Source organism: Lentinus tigrinus, assembly GCF_003813185.1.
Source record: "Lentinus tigrinus ALCF2SS1-7 unplaced genomic scaffold L226scaffold_4, whole genome shotgun sequence".
In the NCBI taxonomy this organism is placed as follows: Eukaryota; Fungi; Basidiomycota; class Agaricomycetes; order Polyporales; family Polyporaceae; genus Lentinus; species Lentinus tigrinus.
In genome coordinates, this window is record NW_027137913.1 from 1,959,738 (window position 1) to 1,976,413 (window position 16,676).

Below are 16,676 nucleotides of genomic sequence, written 5' to 3' on the forward strand. Positions count from 1 at the left end.
AACGCTATCTCCTTAGGGAACATGGACACCTGCTTCGGATGGACGAATAGGGTAGGGTTACCTCGACGGACCATATGAAAATGTGAAGATCCGAACAATTGCATAGCCAATTAGGACGTCCTCTCGCGCCGTCATCGAACATCTTCCGACTGTGCTAGATCTGTGCCGGTGAGATCGAAGACAGTTTGATCGCCCGGTGTTTGTCCATGCTGATACTACTTCTGTAGCGAAGGTTTGCAACGGGTCCATGCGGCCTGACTGGACTCGCAGCACGGCGGTCCGTCACCTCCTCCATCGCACCCGGAAGCACACCATCAACCGTATGCGTCAATGTCCATCTGGGGTACTCGGGTTCCCATCGCCCATAGGCCTCAATATCCTCGCTAGCGCATGCTGGAGGGCCGGACGGGCGTACTATATAATTCGGGCGAGAAGCGTGGCAAGAAGTTCAGGGATCTCTCCTCGCTCTGCCCGCCCGCAAGAACTCCAGCTCCTGCTTATTCTCGTTCTTCAGAATGAGCAACGCGACCTCGAGCTTCAACGCGATATCCACGCCGGCGCCTTCGGGCCTTGCTCCTCCTCATGGGCCCCCGCCTGTCTCGCCCGACAAGGCTCTGCGCATTGCTCGGACTCGGGCTTACCCACATCAGTTGTGGTGGCTCATCGCGAGCTTCATCGCATTGATTGCCATCTTCCAGTTCCTCTCCTGGGCTTTGACGAAGGTGTCGTCTAGGTCCCCTTCCAAGGCAAAGAAGCCCGCCGATGCTGAGGTCGGCGGCACCCCTTCCGCCACCCTTCGTCGCTTCTCATGGCGTAACGTTTCGAGTGCACTTATCAATCTCTACCGGGTTGTCGCCTTCAGGTGGACGCTTGAGATTGGTCAGTCTTACACTCTCAACCTTGCGGAGGTGTTCGTCACTTGCGGGTATATTGTTGCACTCTTTACCTGGGAGTTCGTCAATAGTGAGCTACATACCATGCTGCTGGTCAACTACCTCCACTCACCGACATCATTGCAGCGACCAACATCGAAGGCATGAAGTTCGATCCCAACTACTGGACAAGCCGAGCTGGCGTCCTGGCTGTCAGCCAATTCCCTTTGGTGACTGCGCTGGGGACGAAGAACAACGTCATCGCCTGTGAGTGACCATGCTCCAACGTCACTGCTGTCTGTTAAACTTCTGTGGCACCAGACATTACCGGCATCAGTTACGATAAGGTAGTACTTTTTCGGACCTTGAAGCCAACCCAATGCTCACGCAAATCACAGCTGAACTATGTCCACCGGATGACCGCTCGCGTCGTCTTCGTCCTATTGTGGGTGCATGCTGGTGGCAAGGTAGATATCTGTGTGTCCACCTGTACGCAACTGTCTGATCACCGATCTTCCCAGATCCACGCCTTCGCCGAATTTCCGACCGTCTGGGAGGAGTGGTTTGTCCGCGTAGGACTCACTGCCTTGATTGCTTTCAGCATCCTCGTTCTGGTCTCGCTGCGTCCTATTCGAGCCCGGATGTACGAGCTTTTCTACTTCACGCACTTCCTCATGGTCTTGTGAGTATCATCGCTCGTCTCTTCTACTTTCAATATCTAATACTGTTGGTTGGGACTAGGATCATGCTCCTCGGTGGTTACTTCCACGCCAACATGCTCAAGCAGGGTACATACGTCTGGCCTTCATTCCTCATCTGGGGCCTCGACCGCTTCATCCGGTTCGCGCGCGTCGTCTACTACAACCACCTCTACTTTGGGTTCAGTTCCAAGGCTGACCAACTTGATGCCTCTGTCGAGCTCCTGTCCCCGCACTTCGTTCGCCTGCACATTCACCGCCCTCCTCACTTCAACTGGACCCCAGGTCAGACTGCCTATCTGGCCATGCCGTCTGTCTCAGGGAATCCGCTCGAGATGCACCCCTTCACCATTGCCTCTGTCGACTCGCACTACCAGCTAGCCGGTGTCAAGACTCCTGCGACCGGAGACGTCGAGAAGAAGTTCTCTGAGGCAAACGACGTCGCGCCCTACTGGAAGGAGCTCGTGTTCCTCATCAATGTCCGCGAGGGTTTCACGAAGCGCCTGGCGGGCATCGCGGAGACCGAGGGCAAGGTTAAAGTGCTCATTGACGGCCCATACGGTTTCTCGCCCAACTTAGACCACGACGATACGGTTGTGCTTATCGCCGGAGGGTCCGGTGTTTCGTTCACGCTGTCGACCTTCCTCGGTATCCTCAGCCATGTGCAGAACAAGAAGAGCATCTGCCGTAAGCTCGTCTTCATTTGGACAATCCGTGATGCCAGTAAGTCTCCTACGCGCGCCGGGCGGCCCTAGTTCGCTGACTGTCTGATCATTCCATCTACAGGCCATATCGACTGGGTGTCGAAGGCTCTCACGAAGGCGCTCGAGCTCGCACCATCTGACCTCGAGATCGCCATCCGTATCTACGTCACGGCCCCCGACACGAATGTCGACGCACTCAGACAAGTCAAGTCATGGGGCGAGGACGACTCGATCCACTCTTCGGAAGAGACGGCTATTGGACGCAGTCGTCCCCCCTCTCTTCTCAACTTCTCCGCAGTACAGCTCATGCAGGGCCGTCCAGACCTGCATGGACTCCTGAACGAGGAGGTTGCTGCTAGCACCGGCCGCCTTTCAGTGACAGGTATGTCTCACGCTGTCTATCGGAAGCGATAGCTAAACGCTTCGAACAGTCTGCGGCTCGCAGGGTATCGCGCGTGCTTGTCGTAAAGCCCTTCGAATCCCCCTATCCACCGCGCTCAATGGCGGCCCGAGCGTTGTGTTGCACGTCGAGTCCTTCGGTTATGCCTGAGACTCGGGTGCTCGTTCCTACGTTTGATGGTTTGATGACTCCCCCTATATGACCCCGACGTTAGACCATGTATCACTAGTGATCTTTGTGGATGTTGACGTGTTGTATGTGCTGTTTGTAGCTCAGGAGGTTGACATCTATATAAACTCCTGACCTTTTGGGCCTGTTTGCCGCCTTCCCTTGTATTGGTACTAGTAGTACGGTGTTGCCAACCTTCGAAACGTGGCATCAGCCCGCCTCCTCAATGGCCGGTACATACACGGATGTCAACGCATGTAGCATGAGTCCTTCTTGGCATCACGGGTCAGTATAATCGTAATCTCGATAGGGCGTCCGGCGTGATAGACGCCCCACTGTCCGTGCCAAACCGTCAACCAACCGTCAACTCCTATCTTTTCAACCTTGACAACGAACACCTGTGACTTGTGTGTAGTAGGGAAGGGGTAAGACTTTTATACGCACGTCACTATCCGTAGTCTTTCTTGAGTCTCATGTGCCTGTGTCTTGTAGATGCCCGTATCCGAGTCGTTGAACCTCTCTGCTGAAGTAGCCGGCGAGGATTTCGCAGGTTTCAAAAGGATAGACACGCAACAGAGGCAAACATGGTGCATTTCGAAGATTAAACAGTGCAGGGACCACATGGCAGTGCTTCGTACCGTGTATGATCTCGGTAAGCCACTCCTGACCCACCGTGTTCTATTATTCCGAGTGTATCTCATACTACCCGATCGCTGGGGTTCTAGGAGATTTCGATGAAGATTATGCTCAAACTCGCACAACAGCGATTGAGATGCAAGACACCGACATCGCAGAGACAGCCCTGTTGGAGATACAGGAGTATAAAGCTCGCATACGCGCTCTGCGATCCCTCTACAACTCCGCCGCCCCCATCAACCGCATCCTCCCCTTCGAGCTTCTCATGGAAGTCTTCTCGTATTTGCGACCCGACTTCAACCGCCGCCGAGGCCTGGCCATCCTACGAGTCTGTCGCATCTGGACGGAGGTGATCTTCAAGACCCCGCAGTTCTGGGCGAACCTCCTGGCCACGCACCAGGACGCCACATCACTGCCAAAATGGAAGCTAGATCGCTTCCGTATTGCGCTCAAACACTCCGCCACTCTCCCGCTGTCGCTTTCCTTCTGCGGCCTATCGGTCGTGCTCGCCGGGCTCCTGCGTCTGCATGCGCACAGAATTGCTGAACTGCACGTCGACATGGCCAAGAGCATCACTGGCCCGTTGAACTTCATTCTGGAAGCCGACATGCCCGCTCTACACCATTTGTCAATCAATCCATGGAGTAGGGAGCGGTGTTCCAGGGGAGAGCTTCCAAATTGCTATACCCGACTCCCGAAGACCCTGCCAGCCCTTCGTAGCATTCGCATGGCAGCCCGCCATTTCACTGCCTCCATCGCCTCTTCCTCCCCGCTGCTCCACGTCGAGCTTACTTGGTGCTGGTGCGCCGGATGTAAGCCGGCTCAGGAGAGTGAGGAATACAAGTTGGATCTTCTCATCCGTGCCCTTGCACAGTGCACTGCTCTCGAGACACTTCGCATGACAATGTGCCTCCCCGAGATCGAGCATCCCAACGCAGGCGAGCTACATCGGCATGGGCGCGGTTCTCGAACAATCCGTGCAACTCTACCTCGTCTACGCCTCCTCTTCATAGATGACAAACGGCGGCCGATGGGGGCACTCCTCCAACGCCTCACCTTCCCTCCTTCGACGATTTTCGAGTTCGACGTTATGGGACGCCTCAAGTCACCGAGCCTCGCCGACATCAAGTCCTTACCAGCTATCAGCAACGCGAACCATCTAGTCCTCGGTCTCCATCGAGAAGATCGTGTCCTGGAAACCTTCGTCAACGGGCGTCGGATGCTGAGGATGGCCCTGGATATTCGGGATTGGTATAGCGACGACTATCCTGACGATTCCGCATTTCTCATCGAGTGTTACATCAAAGACGTTGCCGAGCTCTTCGCATCCACCACTAGTACCGTCACGTCGTTGACGATCCACGGACCCGTCGACGTCGAGCCACCGTACGCTCCCTTGGCTGCCCTCTTCAGAGCATTCCCTTCTCTCACACGGCTCGCACTCGATCACGATGCCAATTCGCTGCTCCATGGCATCGGGTCGATCCTAACGCCTCTCAGCGAGCCGGGGACAGACGGGAGATGTCCGTGCCCTCACCTCCGCGAACTATCATGCTTCTGGCCCACTGGAAATGTGTGGCCTTGGTCCCATGGAGGAGACCCGGCGTACGCCATGGCAGATTACTCACACGAAGGGTACCTCGATGCATTACCTGACATGCGGGACTCGGAGGAGTCCGAAATGCACACCGAGATAGCGGACAGTGACGAGGACGCTTTGCTCCCATACGAACAGACCTGGGTCCCATACGGCGCAGCCGAGACACACGCCTTTCTGGCAGACTTGATACCACCCCTCACCCGTCGCGTTGCCCTAGGAGCCGCACCATTGAAGGAGCTGTGCATCGGAATCACGAGAGGCGAGGCACTCACTGCTAGTTTACCGCGCAACCCGCTGGACCAGCGACTGGCACAGGAACTGAAAGGTTTAGTAGACAGTGTCTCTATCATACAGGTCGGAGCCCCAGAGCAGTGACGATGAGAGTCCCTGCGGATCATTCACAGCACGCCTTCATGGGCATGCGGGCAGTTCGAGACAGCTAGATACAGATGGACAAGGCGACTATGAGATACACAGCATGTAAACAACAACCGAGAGAAGAAACACAACATTAGCCATTAGCAGCATGCAGCACGCAGCACGTCCCAACCAAACAAGGGCAGGCGCACAGCAACCGACGAGACAAACCGGAACGCATCATACAAAAAAGCAGGCCCTCTTGTCCCGCGCCCGCGTTCCTATTATTCCCTAACCCACTCGCAGACCCGCAGACCCGCAAACCTGGCAGAATCCCTCTCGTCACCTAAATCATGGCGACAGCGGATTCGCGCCGTTCCCAGCCGTCGGCGTCCCCATATAGAACCCGTTCGTTTGCTGGGGATCTAGTGCCCCCAAGTCCGGCGACGCCAAAATCGCATTCATGTCCAGCGCCGGGTCCGCGTTCAAGAACGCCAGTATGTCCGCCGTCGACATCGGGTTTGGGTCCGTCTGCATCATGTTCACGCCGAGGCCCGCCGCCGCGGCCCCGCTCGTGTCCATGAACGGCATGTTCCCGAACGCCGCGGGCTGCTGGGGCACCGAGAACGGCTGCGACGGCTGCTGCGGGCTGCCGAGGAACGCGTCCGAGACCGGCTGGAAGTCTTCTGGGCTCCCGTGGTTGAGCGGGGAGTCGCCGGAGCCGGCGGGCGAGCGTGCGTTCGAGGACGCCTTTTTACGCGCTGGGCGGACCCATGGCGGGCGATTGCTTGGGGCGGAGCTTTCTTGTTGCCGCGGTGTCGCCTCCAACGGGATCTGCGTGACTGGGAGACGGAGACATGAGGAGGTCAGAAGACAGAAAACGAGACGCGGGACTCGCGGAGCGGGAGGATGAACTTACTGCGACAGAATTCCTCCATGAGATCACCTGACCGCTGCCCGCATATGTAACGGCCGCTGAAACGCCGCAGGAGCCCCACGCACGAGCGAAGCGCGTCCAACGCGGGCGGGATGAGTGGCCGCAGGGAGTCCGAGTGGCAATTCAGCAGCATCGCGACGAGCGTGCGGCCTGCCGCGGTCAGCTGGTGGATAACATGCACCCCATCTGCAGGACGCGCATATAATGAGTGAGTGAACGAGCTACGAACACGACCCACCCAGCAGCAAGCAGCAAGGGTAGGAAAGGAAGACTCACAGTAAGTCATCAAACCCTTAGCCGCTATGTGCAAATGCGACGAGATGATCTGCAGCGCAGACGTGTGCGCGGCGCGCATCGCCTCGATCTCGGCCTCGCTCTGCTCCGCATCCGGTATGTGGTTATGCATCCTCTCCGCGACCATCTCCGAGAACCGATGCCTGTAGATCAGCATGCGCACGTACTGCTCCAGACAGTGCAGCCGCTCCGCCTGCGTCACGCGGATCACGTCGCTGCTCGTCATCGTCTCGACCGAGTGCGCCCAGTGCGGCGGGATCGCGCGCGAGATGTCGTCCAGCAACGCCTCCTCCTCGCGGAGCTCCCGGCCTCGCCTGAACCCGGTCAAGACTGAATGTGCGCGTGCAAGGAACGGCGACGACTCGGCTGGGGACGGCTGCACGTCGAGCACCGACTCGAGGATGACGAAGAGGCGGACAGTGTTGACGTACGCGCTCATCCGGCTCTCGGTCTCCTGCGGCTGCAGCCCCACGCCGTCGCGGGTGATGAACTCATCGTCGACGATCGCAGGCTCCGACACGTCGCAGTCGCGGAGCCGCAGCATTGGCGGCCTGCCGAAATGCGCACTCGCCTGCTTGTCCCACATGTACACGCACCAGAAGGTGCGTTTCCGGACCTCGTCCTCCACGGGGTCGAACAGGTCGTAGTCGTCCGCAGAGCGGTGCAGCCCAGAGTCAAACGAGAGCGTGATGGCCTCCGATATTAGCGCGAACGCCTTCGAGAGCCGTCCGAGCCCGACAGCGTACACGCCCGCAATGAGCACCGACTGGATCGTGTACAACGTCGGCTTGTCCGCGCCCGGCAACGTCCGCAGCCGCGTGAGGAGATCGAACCACTGCGTGCCGGCGCTGTTGCTGTCGTTCGGGTCCGCACGCACGCGCGGGTCGTCGATGTGCCGTGACGACAGACAGCAGATCGCGACGATGAAAGCAGCGAAGCCCGGCTCGCCCCATTTTCGAGGGTTCCCGTAGTCCTGAAAGTCGACAGGTTGGTCACGTGCCTCGGGGACTTCGTAGATCACCGAGAGAGGGACTTACCGCCAGGAATGTTGGAACATGGAGGAAGGGCATGAGGTAGTACGACGTCGACAGGTAGCACTGGACGAGGCTGCACCACAACCCAGGTGAGTACAGAAAGTCATGGCGTAGAAGAGCGGGAGTCGTACCTATCCATGAGCTCGGGGACGATGAACGAAGTGATCAATTTCCAGATGTGCTCCGGATTCGTCTCTGTCCGTCGGGGCTGGCGATCCGGGAACCAATCACTCAGCGTCTGACCGTTCTGTCCTTTCCAGTGCTGCTGCTGCCCGGTCGGACGGTCTGGATCAGGTTTTGGGACGACCGCATGGCGCTCCACCAGGAGGTCTAGGATCGGCAGACCCGACGTCTCGCCCTGCCACCTCGTGTACCCCTCGTCGTCAAAGTACATATACGACGACGCGAGGGACATGCGCGACGTCTCGTCCGCCAGCTGCTCCGTCGACATGCTCGTCGACGCCCCCGCGTGGAAGCTCGTCCCAGGGCTCGCGTTGCGCGACCCCTGCTTCAGCGGGCCGAAGAACGTGGACGGGTTCATGAGCGGATACGCCGCCAGCGACGGCGGCGGCGCGGACGTCGGGAAAATGTGGGTGGAGGATGCAAAGGACGCGTGCGGGTTGGTCGTCGGATCAACAGGGGACTGTGGGAGGCCAGCGCCGAGCGCACCCGCCCCTGCGAACACCTGCGGAGGGATGGCCTGTATTAGAGTTTCGAGCTGCTGCATGCGGTCCTCCAGGGTCGCAGCTCGCCTGTGGCACGGAAGAAGAAGGTTAGCACAAGGGGTGTCTAGGACTAATCGCAGCGGCCAATGCACGGATCGCTATTAGTAGCAATATGCGGGGAGAGACAGACAGCAGGGCCGTCTTCGCTTGAAATGTAACGAGACCCCCCCCTGCATACATAGATCGGCAGAATGCCGCACGCCGGGACCGCACAAGTAGCCGCGTTCCTCGACCCGTGGAAACATCGGACGTGGACCCGCGTAACTGAGGCACATACCGGGGTCGTCTATTCAATGATGGAAGAATATGAAGGCACATCCGTCCCTCGAGGCGGCAAACACAACAGATCCCGCCAATGCCTGCAGCTGTCACATGCACTTCGTCGACGGAGAAGTCGCGCGACGGCTGCACCAGTAGTGCAGCGTGCTCGAACGGACGTGCACACATTCTGCAGCAGCGACGAACCCCAGGCACGCATTACGAGACAGAGTGTGAAAGGGGGGAAGTGGAGGAAGTACGTACTTGGATTTGTGCGGGTGCGTCCGCTTTCCCGGCTCCTCGAAAGTGCACGCCGAGTTGGACGTGAGACACGACTGGCACGGATGGCCCTCGTCGCACTTGATCCTCCGCCGCCTGTCCGCACCGCGAAGAAAGAAAGAGCGTAAAAGAGGAGAAACGCTCCAGTCAGCAATCCGCGCACACAATCAAACCCGCGCCGACGTGTGTTCGCTCACCGACACCGGTCGCATGCCCTGGCATCCCCCCAACCCGAGTCACGATGAGTCCCGCTGCAAGCACTAAAATCATTATGCGGCGCGAGGCTCACCTGCTGAGCTTGAACCGCCGCTCTTTCAGGATGGACGACGTCTTTGTCTCTCCGCCGGTTGATGACCCCGCGCCCGACCCTCCTGCTTGTCCCGAGGCCTGCGCCTGCACTTGCGGTGACTCCTGGCGCTGGTGCTCGTCCGCGGCCGGACTTGAGGGCTCCATGGTCAACAGACCGTGTTGTATGCGTCGCGCGACACTCGCAGAGAGAGGAAGAGTTGAGAGTGAGTGAGTGAGTAGTGAGAGAAGGAGAGAGAAAGAAGTAAAGGAGCAAGAGACGATGATGCAAGGGACGGAGCTTGGAAGGATGCGGGGGCGTCCCACTTAGCGAGATCCCATTCAACTATTATCGCAGATGACTAATTCGCAGCCAAAGAAGCGCAGTTGCAATCTCACAAAACCCCGCCCCGCTCGCCCCGCCGTCAGTGGCCCGGCAGGAGATGCCGAGCTCTCCGCAAGTACTCCGCAAAACTCAGCACACTCCGCGAGCACCCGGAGACTCTGCGATGAACTTGCCGGCGGGCAATAACACTCGATCGAGTGCTGCTCGAGCGACCTGGGCTGGACGCAACGGCGGATGCTCGAGCCCCCCTCGAGCGTAGACCTGAGCTTCTCGCGCGTTCCGCATCGATGTCAGAGGACCTGCAGCAGCCTGTCGGGTGCAACCGTGCTTGAGCAGGACGCCCGGGTCACAGGGACGTGCGGACCGCGACAGATTTAACGGGATTGTCGAGCTAGCATGGGCGAAACCGGGACGGCGGAGTGGGGCACGGGATACAGATGTCGACATGTCCACCTTCATGAGAACACACTGCCCTCTTCCGGTGAGATCGCGCCTGTGTGTCGGGACTGGGGAAGAGGTCAGGTGGACGGTAGCAACGCAAGGGCGATGGTATAGTCCGTGGTCTCCACCACGCCTCCAGCAACGTACAAGGAAAGACAGTGAGTACAGCAATGATACAGCGTGCGCAACATTGGACATCATCAACAAAAACAACGGGAGCGGATAGAAGTGTGTAATTGGGTGTGATTCGTGATATTTGATCATGAAGCAGACGGAACACGCGAACGGATGACTTTTAAAGGTCCCCGCGCGTGTAGTCAACGAGACGCTTCAACTGTTCGAGCGTGATGAAGATGAGCATCGTCGTCGGCTGCAGACGCATCCACGCCGGCACCCAGCCCTTGAACATGAACATCGCGCCCTCGTTCTTGAACGACGTGCGGAGCATCTGCATGGCCGACTTGCTCTCTCCACCTGACGCGGTCATGATGCGGCTCTGTGAAACAAGGGTCAGTCGCGTGTTATGGACGGGTCGAGCGATTACCCACCTTGATGACATCGGCAGGGGAGCAGACGGTCGTCGCGACAGTGCCCTAATAACGCAGCAGAATCAGTACGAGCAGAATCGCGATAAGAGAGGTGTACGCACCGCAGCGAAACTCGCAGTAGTGTGGAGGTAGATGTTGTCGTCGAAGGCCCCGGTCTTCAGGAGCTCGGCCTTGAAGAAATCGTACCTATATTGGGCGTAAGAACGCGACACGCATGGCTCAACGAACGTGCCACTCACGAAGCCAGCTGACTAGCGTTCATGAGGACCGCACGGAACACGTTCGGGCCGACACCGCGGCTGAGAGACGACCATCCCTCCTCTCTCACCATCTACGGCACACACGAACGTCAGTGAATATGTCACACATGACGAGACGATTGCGTACCCGGATGAGACCATCAATAGAGTTTTTGTAGTTGAGCCTCTTCTCCGGAGGCTTTGCGAAGTCGCCCTGAAGGCGGACCATCATAATCTCTGGGGGAGTGGCACATGAGGACGGAAGCTTAAAGGGCCAGGCCTTAACTGACCTCCAGGGTTCCCGACGAAGCCGGCGATACCGCCCGCTATAAACGGAGCCATTCGTGAGCCAGAATATCCATCGCACCTTGCTTCACCACTCACCCATGCATCCCGCCAGAGCGAGCTCCCATGCCGGCGACTTCTCAGCTGCAGCAGCGATCAGCTACGATCTACGCTATGGATCACGAACGACTTACTGGCTCCTAACAGCTTCTTGCTCTCGTCGTACGCCCAGAACCGACAGATGGAGTAGGTCATCTGTCGCAGCCACGTCCCGGTAATGCCATCGAACAGTCCGCGCACGCCCGCAGTGCGTACGGTCTTCCTCAGCGAGTTGATCATCCCCTTGTCGCCCGTCGCTTGCATGCGGACCTTGGTGAGGTCAAGGGGGCTGCGCGCGGCGCACGGTGAGCACCAATCCGCCGGCATCCATTGGTCCAAGATGGAGGCTAACACTCACTGTGTAATCGAAGCAGCAATCGTCGCGGCGACACCTGGGGTACACAGGGATTACATCACCAACACGGCGTGGACAAGATAGGGGGAGCACGCACCTCCTAGCCAGAATGGATACGGCTGCTTCTTCTTGGGCGCAGCGACGGCAGTGGGCTGGGCAATAGCCTCCTCTACGGGCTTGGACATTGTGGAAGGAATACCTGGGGGTAACGGTGTCTAGAGGCGATGGTATCTTCTACTACTAGGCCGACCAGCGTCAGGCGTGGTGGTCGTACGGTGCGTTCCTAAGTGCGCGTCCGGGGTCGGAGTCGTACGAGCGTCGGGCGGGAGGTGAGAGAGGGGTGGAGTGCAGTGTCGGGCGTATTTACGGTGCGGGGAAAAGATGATGGCCGAGTTGGACCGAACGGTGAGAGCGGGGGGCGCACGGGGCCTGTGGGGGAGGAGGCGAGGGAAAGAGACGGAACCCCTCGCGCTGCACGCTCCAGAGAAGGCCATCACCTGACGGGAAGCGGGACGGAAGCGTACCCCTTTTGGCGGATATCCGTATGCAGATCTGACGTCTGGGGAAATCTGGGGTAGGCACGCCCGGCTGCTGCGCCCGCAAGCCCTTCAGTCGCCAGATGTGGTTTGGGATGCGCCACGGTTTTCATCGGGCGTTCCTGCAGCGTATGGCGCGTCCGCGAGGAGTCACTGGTGATTCGGAATTGGACAGGATATTCGGAAATCTACCCAGTCAGCATTCGGAAGTCGAGCGAGACATCCAGCAGCGAATTCGGAAACCATGGCCGCCGAGAAGACTGTCGCGAGACCAGCAGATGATGACGGTACGTGAATACACAAGGTCACCTGTGCCCACCGTCTCCCCTCCGTCTCGGCATATTCCAGACCAAAGTCGCGCGGTCACATGACCCGCCTGCGTCGCGTCTGTGGCGTGTCCCTCCGCGGCCTGCCTTGTGGTTTGTACCTTCATCGTAGTAGTACGCCCCCGCAAGCACGGTTCGAAAACGGTTAGGAAAGCCAAAAAGATGTCCGATGCAACATTGCGGACTCTCTGTCGGGGAGTCGAACCCCGCTTTCGCGCGCACTCGTACCGTCGACGAATGACAGGCGCGTGTACTAACCGATATACTAACAGAGATGTAAATCAAGCAATCTGAGCCCTTCTCGTCTGTAATGTCCGATGCAACGCATGCCGAAGAATCTTTCCGACATCCTGAGGCCGAGGGTATACTTAGGTTCGCCATTGTCCATCAGCCGCAAATACTTGTCGTCGCGGCGGGAGATCATTTGCCGCTCAGTGAACATCAGTGTCACCATCCTCCCGGCGACATAAGCTCCACTCGTAAGTCCGTTATTAGCGGGGCAGCTCCTAGCTTTTTCCGACGGGCAAGGTAACAAGAAGAATCGTCTCTGCAGGCGCGCACATTTCGGCCGTGCCGTACGCTTGTCTTCCGTCTCGACGTGCGATGCGGACTTCTCTCGCATAGCGTAGATCCTCTCACGGCCATGTTGATTGTGTTAGAGCCTTGGAGGGTACAACTGATTGGAGTCGGATTCCTCAGGAGGAGGAGAACCGTGTTCGGCAGGCCGCATCAACAGCTTCCCACGTGGAAGTATGGGGAAGGGGTCCGAGTCCGAGGAGGGTATGCGACACAGACCAATACTCCATAGCACTTGTCAATGTTTTGTCTGATAGACGTCAGCCTCTCTTTCGGGCGAGTGTACACGATGTTACATACCTCCATCAGCATCTAGCATAATCTCACACAAGACGAGACTGCCACCGGGGTGACCCTCTTGAGACCTCCGCGCCGCGATGCGCAACCCAATTCAGGAGCCCTGCTGGCGGCCTTCCCACTGGGAATCTCAGAAGTACGCAGCTCCTCGTCTTTTTGCTCGTCTTCGCACGAATGGCATCTGTCTCTGCCAATGTAGCAATTCTGGGCTGCGGTGAAGTGTCGCCTCGTCCGTGGAGCAATACGTTAGAAGGGAAAGCGACGTCCTTGCGACGTCGACGTTGTGTATAGTGTAGGCGCAGCAGAGACGACCGCGAGCTCGGATACAAGCGACTTGGCCGTGCATCAGACGTCCAGGGGGGAGGAGGCTCCCGGTTAATCCAGAACACCGTTGGCCACTGGATGACCCACCAACGATACTCGCCATACCAATTCAAACTGGCAAGATCCGTCAGTGAATCGTTCAAGACACAATTTGACATGAAGGTGCGTACCCTGCTCGCTCGGCCCTCCCGTCACCTCGGCCCTCCCGTCACTGTAACACCTTCCACCAGCCCGCTCAGTAGCGTAGCCAATCGGTCCTCCAGGGGTTCGGCCGGCATATGTCGCGTCCAGTACTGCAGGCCGCGGGGTGCCGGAGTTGAATATCAATATGTACGCGCAGCTCCTGAACAGGAACCGCACCCAGCGCCAGCCTGCGGGAGAGCAGCGGTGCAATCCGTCCGCTCGGTGAATGCGCGTGTCTCGGCGACGCCGTATGGCAGCCAGGTGACGCCGTCTGTCGTCTCGACGTGGACACCCTCGAAGGAGTCCGCCCTATCAAGCCAGTCCCAGGTCAGCGCAAAGAAGAGTGGTGACCACGCCGATTTGCAACATAACACCATCCAGGCTTCGCACTCAGTAGGCCGCTCCAACTCGAAGCGGAGTGGAGCCAACGAGGGGAAGTATGATTAGAGTGTGGGGGGAGAAAGTACACAGCGAACGAACACAAGATGCGGATACACCAACAGCAAGAGCCACAAGACTCAGCGGTACAGATGCCCAAGGACGCCTACAAGAACAGCCAGAATCAGCGAAGTCGTCCAACCACGCGCAGCGGCGCCGGCTCCAGCCGCGCCGCTGCTGTACGCCCACTGCGGACCTTGGGTCATAGGGGGCGAAACGTTCTCAAGAGGCACGGTGTGCAACTCGATCGGGGTGGCGTACGGCGCTGGCTCCGAGGCCGCTACAGAAACGGGACTTATGGTCAGCCAAGTCGGACGGGGATGAAATCGAGGCACGACGTACATGGGAAGATCCCGCCATTGTTTACGGCAGAGGCGACCGCCTTCTCGAGGGCGGACCCTGCATCGGATGGGACGGTCGACATGAGTCCAACTCGGGGCGGATCCTGGGACGGATGCGTGATGTTGCCGTAGTAGAACGCAACCAACACGCTAGACGCACATACAATCAGTAAGTACCCCTGCACAGATGAAATCGCATACACTCACGATTTCAAGAAGGGATCGCCAAGGCTCCAGCTGTAAAGGAAGCCTCCCTGACGAGGGGGGTCCGTGGCAGCAAGGGCCGGGCTACATCGGGCGGCCTCATCCGCATACACAGTACCAGGTCGGACGGGCATTGGTTGGGCGAAGTCACGCGGGTCGACTGGGAATTGGACGCCTCCGATCTGGAAGGATAGATTGTGCGGTATTGAGCAGTCGAAGGAGTCACCGAGGAGCGCGTAAATGTGTCCGACGATATCTTGAGGACCACGGATGAGACTATTTCCCTGCATGCGACGTCAGGGACAAAGAGGAACAACCGGTATGAACGAGGATAGGCACCGTATCTACGAGCGCAGAAAGCGAGATGGTTGACGGGGACAGGGGAGAGCGGGGTAGCTTAACGCCATCGAAGTACACGTCGTCTATCGGTATCTCCCAGACCAGCGGGTACACCTAATGACCCGACGGTCAGGAACACAGACGGACAAAAGAAAAGAACAAGTCGAGTTACCTCGTTCGGCGCTTCTGGCGATGGAGGGAGACCGCCTTCGGATGGCCTGTAGCCTCGGATTGGAACCCAGGTGAGATACTCGTCGGCGAGACCATACGGCAAAGCGCCTAGTGAGAGAGTGCCAGCATTGCCACTGAGCGAAACCGTGTCGCGTTGGAGAGTAGTCACCACCAGGGGCCGCGAGAGGAGCTTCAAAGTCACAAGGCGAGTAACGAAAGGACCGATCGTAGAGAATGAGTCGATGGGCGACGCATAGGGTGTTGGACCGTCTTGACGTTTCCAAGATTGTGAAGTAGAGTTGAGGAACTCGAAGGATGGAAGAGTATTCGGGTCATCCTGTTTGTTTGGGTTAATATCTCGCTTGAGGAAGGTGGGTACGGGGCCCTGGAGGTCGGACGCGAGAAGTTGCCTCCAGATGACGCTGACTGGAGGGAAACCGAGTCCAAGTATTCCAGTGGAGCCAGTATCAAGCACAGATGTATTCGTGTCGACGATCGCAGCGAGATATTGATCGGGAACAGAGAGACCGGCGACGCCAACGGTGTCTGTGCCGATCGGACCGCTTGCATGTGTCCCCGTGCGAGAGTCGCCATACAACAGATCAACATCTTGACCGACAGCTGAGAGAGACTCTTGAGGATAGAGTGCTACGCCGTACTTGGAGCATTCTTGGCACCCGTCAGAGGCCGTCCAGAGATCCGCAGAGCCAGTGTCTTCGAGGGCTACGTTCAGACTCGCCTACGGATGGTAAAGAGAGACCATACCGATGATGAGCGGACATAACGTCTCCCCGATTTTCACGAGAACAGTGTACGTGCTGGGGGACACGTCGTTGACTGTTTCTCGGTGAACAAGTAGAAGAGATCACAGCACGTACGTGTCTAGAACGTCGCCAAGTCCCGTGTCAGTCATCTCTCCATTCCGCTTCCATCTCCCTCGCCTTGTCCGCTGTATAGGGAGGTGTAGACCATTGTCGTTCCCTTGATGGACGGATGCCCAAGTAAGCGCAGCGACCGTGCTCGACAAGACTACCGCAAGCACAAGCGGCCCAAGAGCCGTTGTCCGCCACATCAGCCTGGGAGACGAAAACAGCAGAAGCCCGCGCAAAACCTAGACGGAGTAGCAGATGAACAAGAGGAACAGGGTCCACAGACTTCATGGGCGCTCCCTGCTTGGGTTCGGAATCAGCTCCCACTCCGAACGAAATTTGCTTGCTCCGCTCCTAATTGCTCCCCTTTTCCTGCTTACTTTACCTTGAGTTGTTCCCGACTCCGCTTACTCTACATCAATCGGACATTGAAACCTGCTTTGAGTGTTGCTTTCTCTCGCACTCATACTCCACACACGTACTTGCTCGCTGTGGTTAATCCGTTAGCGGAT

General features: G+C 58.0%; 5 protein-coding genes and 1 non-coding gene across 6 annotated transcripts; 2 read left to right on the forward strand and 4 right to left on the reverse strand.

The window, feature by feature from the left end:
• Positions 1-515: 515 nt before the first annotated feature.
• L226DRAFT_456483 (uncharacterized protein) lies at positions 516-2,824 on the forward strand (the record flags this gene model as incomplete). Its single annotated transcript, XM_067675299.1, has 8 exons — positions 516-963; positions 1,020-1,139; positions 1,194-1,219; positions 1,271-1,339; positions 1,394-1,554; positions 1,614-2,293; positions 2,357-2,656; positions 2,706-2,824. The coding sequence occupies 8 exons, from the start codon at positions 516-518 to the stop codon at positions 2,822-2,824; spliced, it is 1,923 nt and encodes a 640-aa protein (XP_067540160.1).
• Positions 2,825-3,232: 408 nt separating this feature from the next.
• Positions 3,233-5,453, forward strand: L226DRAFT_609996 (uncharacterized protein; the record flags this gene model as incomplete). The annotated part of the gene is made up of 3 exons (XM_067686111.1): positions 3,233-3,267; positions 3,335-3,494; positions 3,568-5,453. The coding sequence occupies exons 2-3, from the start codon at positions 3,335-3,337 to the stop codon at positions 5,451-5,453; spliced, it is 2,046 nt and encodes a 681-aa protein (XP_067540161.1). The 5' UTR covers positions 3,233-3,267.
• A 271-nt stretch (positions 5,454-5,724) lies between these two features.
• On the reverse strand, positions 5,725-9,428 carry L226DRAFT_531350 (uncharacterized protein). Its single transcript, XM_067680061.1, has 8 exons — positions 9,252-9,428; positions 9,160-9,177; positions 8,948-9,058; positions 7,832-8,452; positions 7,704-7,773; positions 6,649-7,639; positions 6,355-6,558; positions 5,725-6,277 (listed from the first exon to the last, which is right to left on the reverse strand). Exons 1-8 carry the CDS (start codon positions 9,413-9,415, stop codon positions 5,787-5,789), a joined length of 2,670 nt encoding a protein of 889 aa, XP_067540162.1. The 5' UTR covers positions 9,416-9,428; the 3' UTR covers positions 5,725-5,786.
• Positions 9,429-10,294: 866 nt separating this feature from the next.
• On the reverse strand, positions 10,295-11,962 carry L226DRAFT_253962 (dicarboxylic acid transporter). Its single transcript, XM_067673294.1, has 10 exons — positions 11,658-11,962; positions 11,564-11,597; positions 11,301-11,494; positions 11,206-11,250; positions 11,112-11,147; positions 10,970-11,058; positions 10,822-10,913; positions 10,684-10,768; positions 10,583-10,627; positions 10,295-10,530 (listed from the first exon to the last, which is right to left on the reverse strand). The coding sequence occupies exons 1-10, from the start codon at positions 11,743-11,745 to the stop codon at positions 10,330-10,332; spliced, it is 909 nt and encodes a 302-aa protein (XP_067540163.1). The 5' UTR covers positions 11,746-11,962; the 3' UTR covers positions 10,295-10,329.
• Positions 11,963-12,606: 644 nt separating this feature from the next.
• L226DRAFT_t41 lies at positions 12,607-12,697 on the reverse strand. The gene has a single exon. It is a non-coding gene; the product is annotated as a tRNA-Asp (tRNA).
• A 1,557-nt stretch (positions 12,698-14,254) lies between these two features.
• Positions 14,255-16,401, reverse strand: L226DRAFT_480519 (acid protease). Its single transcript, XM_067676887.1, has 7 exons — positions 16,174-16,401; positions 16,061-16,113; positions 15,297-16,009; positions 15,125-15,238; positions 14,789-15,069; positions 14,583-14,731; positions 14,255-14,520 (listed from the first exon to the last, which is right to left on the reverse strand). The coding sequence occupies exons 1-7, from the start codon at positions 16,365-16,367 to the stop codon at positions 14,321-14,323; spliced, it is 1,704 nt and encodes a 567-aa protein (XP_067540164.1). The 5' UTR covers positions 16,368-16,401; the 3' UTR covers positions 14,255-14,320.
• Positions 16,402-16,676: the final 275 nt, after the last annotated feature.

Bases quoted from the DNA above. Each gene is read 5' to 3' on its own strand.
- L226DRAFT_253962 (XM_067673294.1), bottom strand. From the start codon at position 11,745: ATGTCCAAGCCCGTAGAGGAGGCTATTGCCCAGCCCACTGCCGTCGCT. The intron at 10,769-10,821 runs GTGAGTGGCACG...CGCCCAATATAG, and splicing joins AACGCTAGTCAGCTGGCTTC to GTACGATTTCTTCAAGGCCG. The intron at 10,628-10,683 runs GTGCGTACACCT...CTGCGTTATTAG, and splicing joins CTACTGCGAGTTTCGCTGCG to GGCACTGTCGCGACGACCGT.
- L226DRAFT_531350 (XM_067680061.1), bottom strand. From the start codon at position 9,415: ATGGAGCCCTCAAGTCCGGCCGCGGACGAGCACCAGCGCCAGGAGTCA. The intron at 8,453-8,947 runs GTACGTACTTCC...TCCGTGCCACAG, and splicing joins ACGCACCCGCACAAATCCAA to GCGAGCTGCGACCCTGGAGG. The intron at 7,640-7,703 runs GTAAGTCCCTCT...GTCGACTTTCAG, and splicing joins ATGTTCCAACATTCCTGGCG to GACTACGGGAACCCTCGAAA.
- L226DRAFT_480519 (XM_067676887.1), bottom strand. From the start codon at position 16,367: ATGTGGCGGACAACGGCTCTTGGGCCGCTTGTGCTTGCGGTAGTCTTG. The intron at 15,239-15,296 runs GTAACTCGACTT...TCGGGTCATTAG, and splicing joins CGCCAGAAGCGCCGAACGAG to GTGTACCCGCTGGTCTGGGA. The intron at 14,521-14,582 runs GTACGTCGTGCC...CCGTTTCTGTAG, and splicing joins CAATGGCGGGATCTTCCCAT to CGGCCTCGGAGCCAGCGCCG.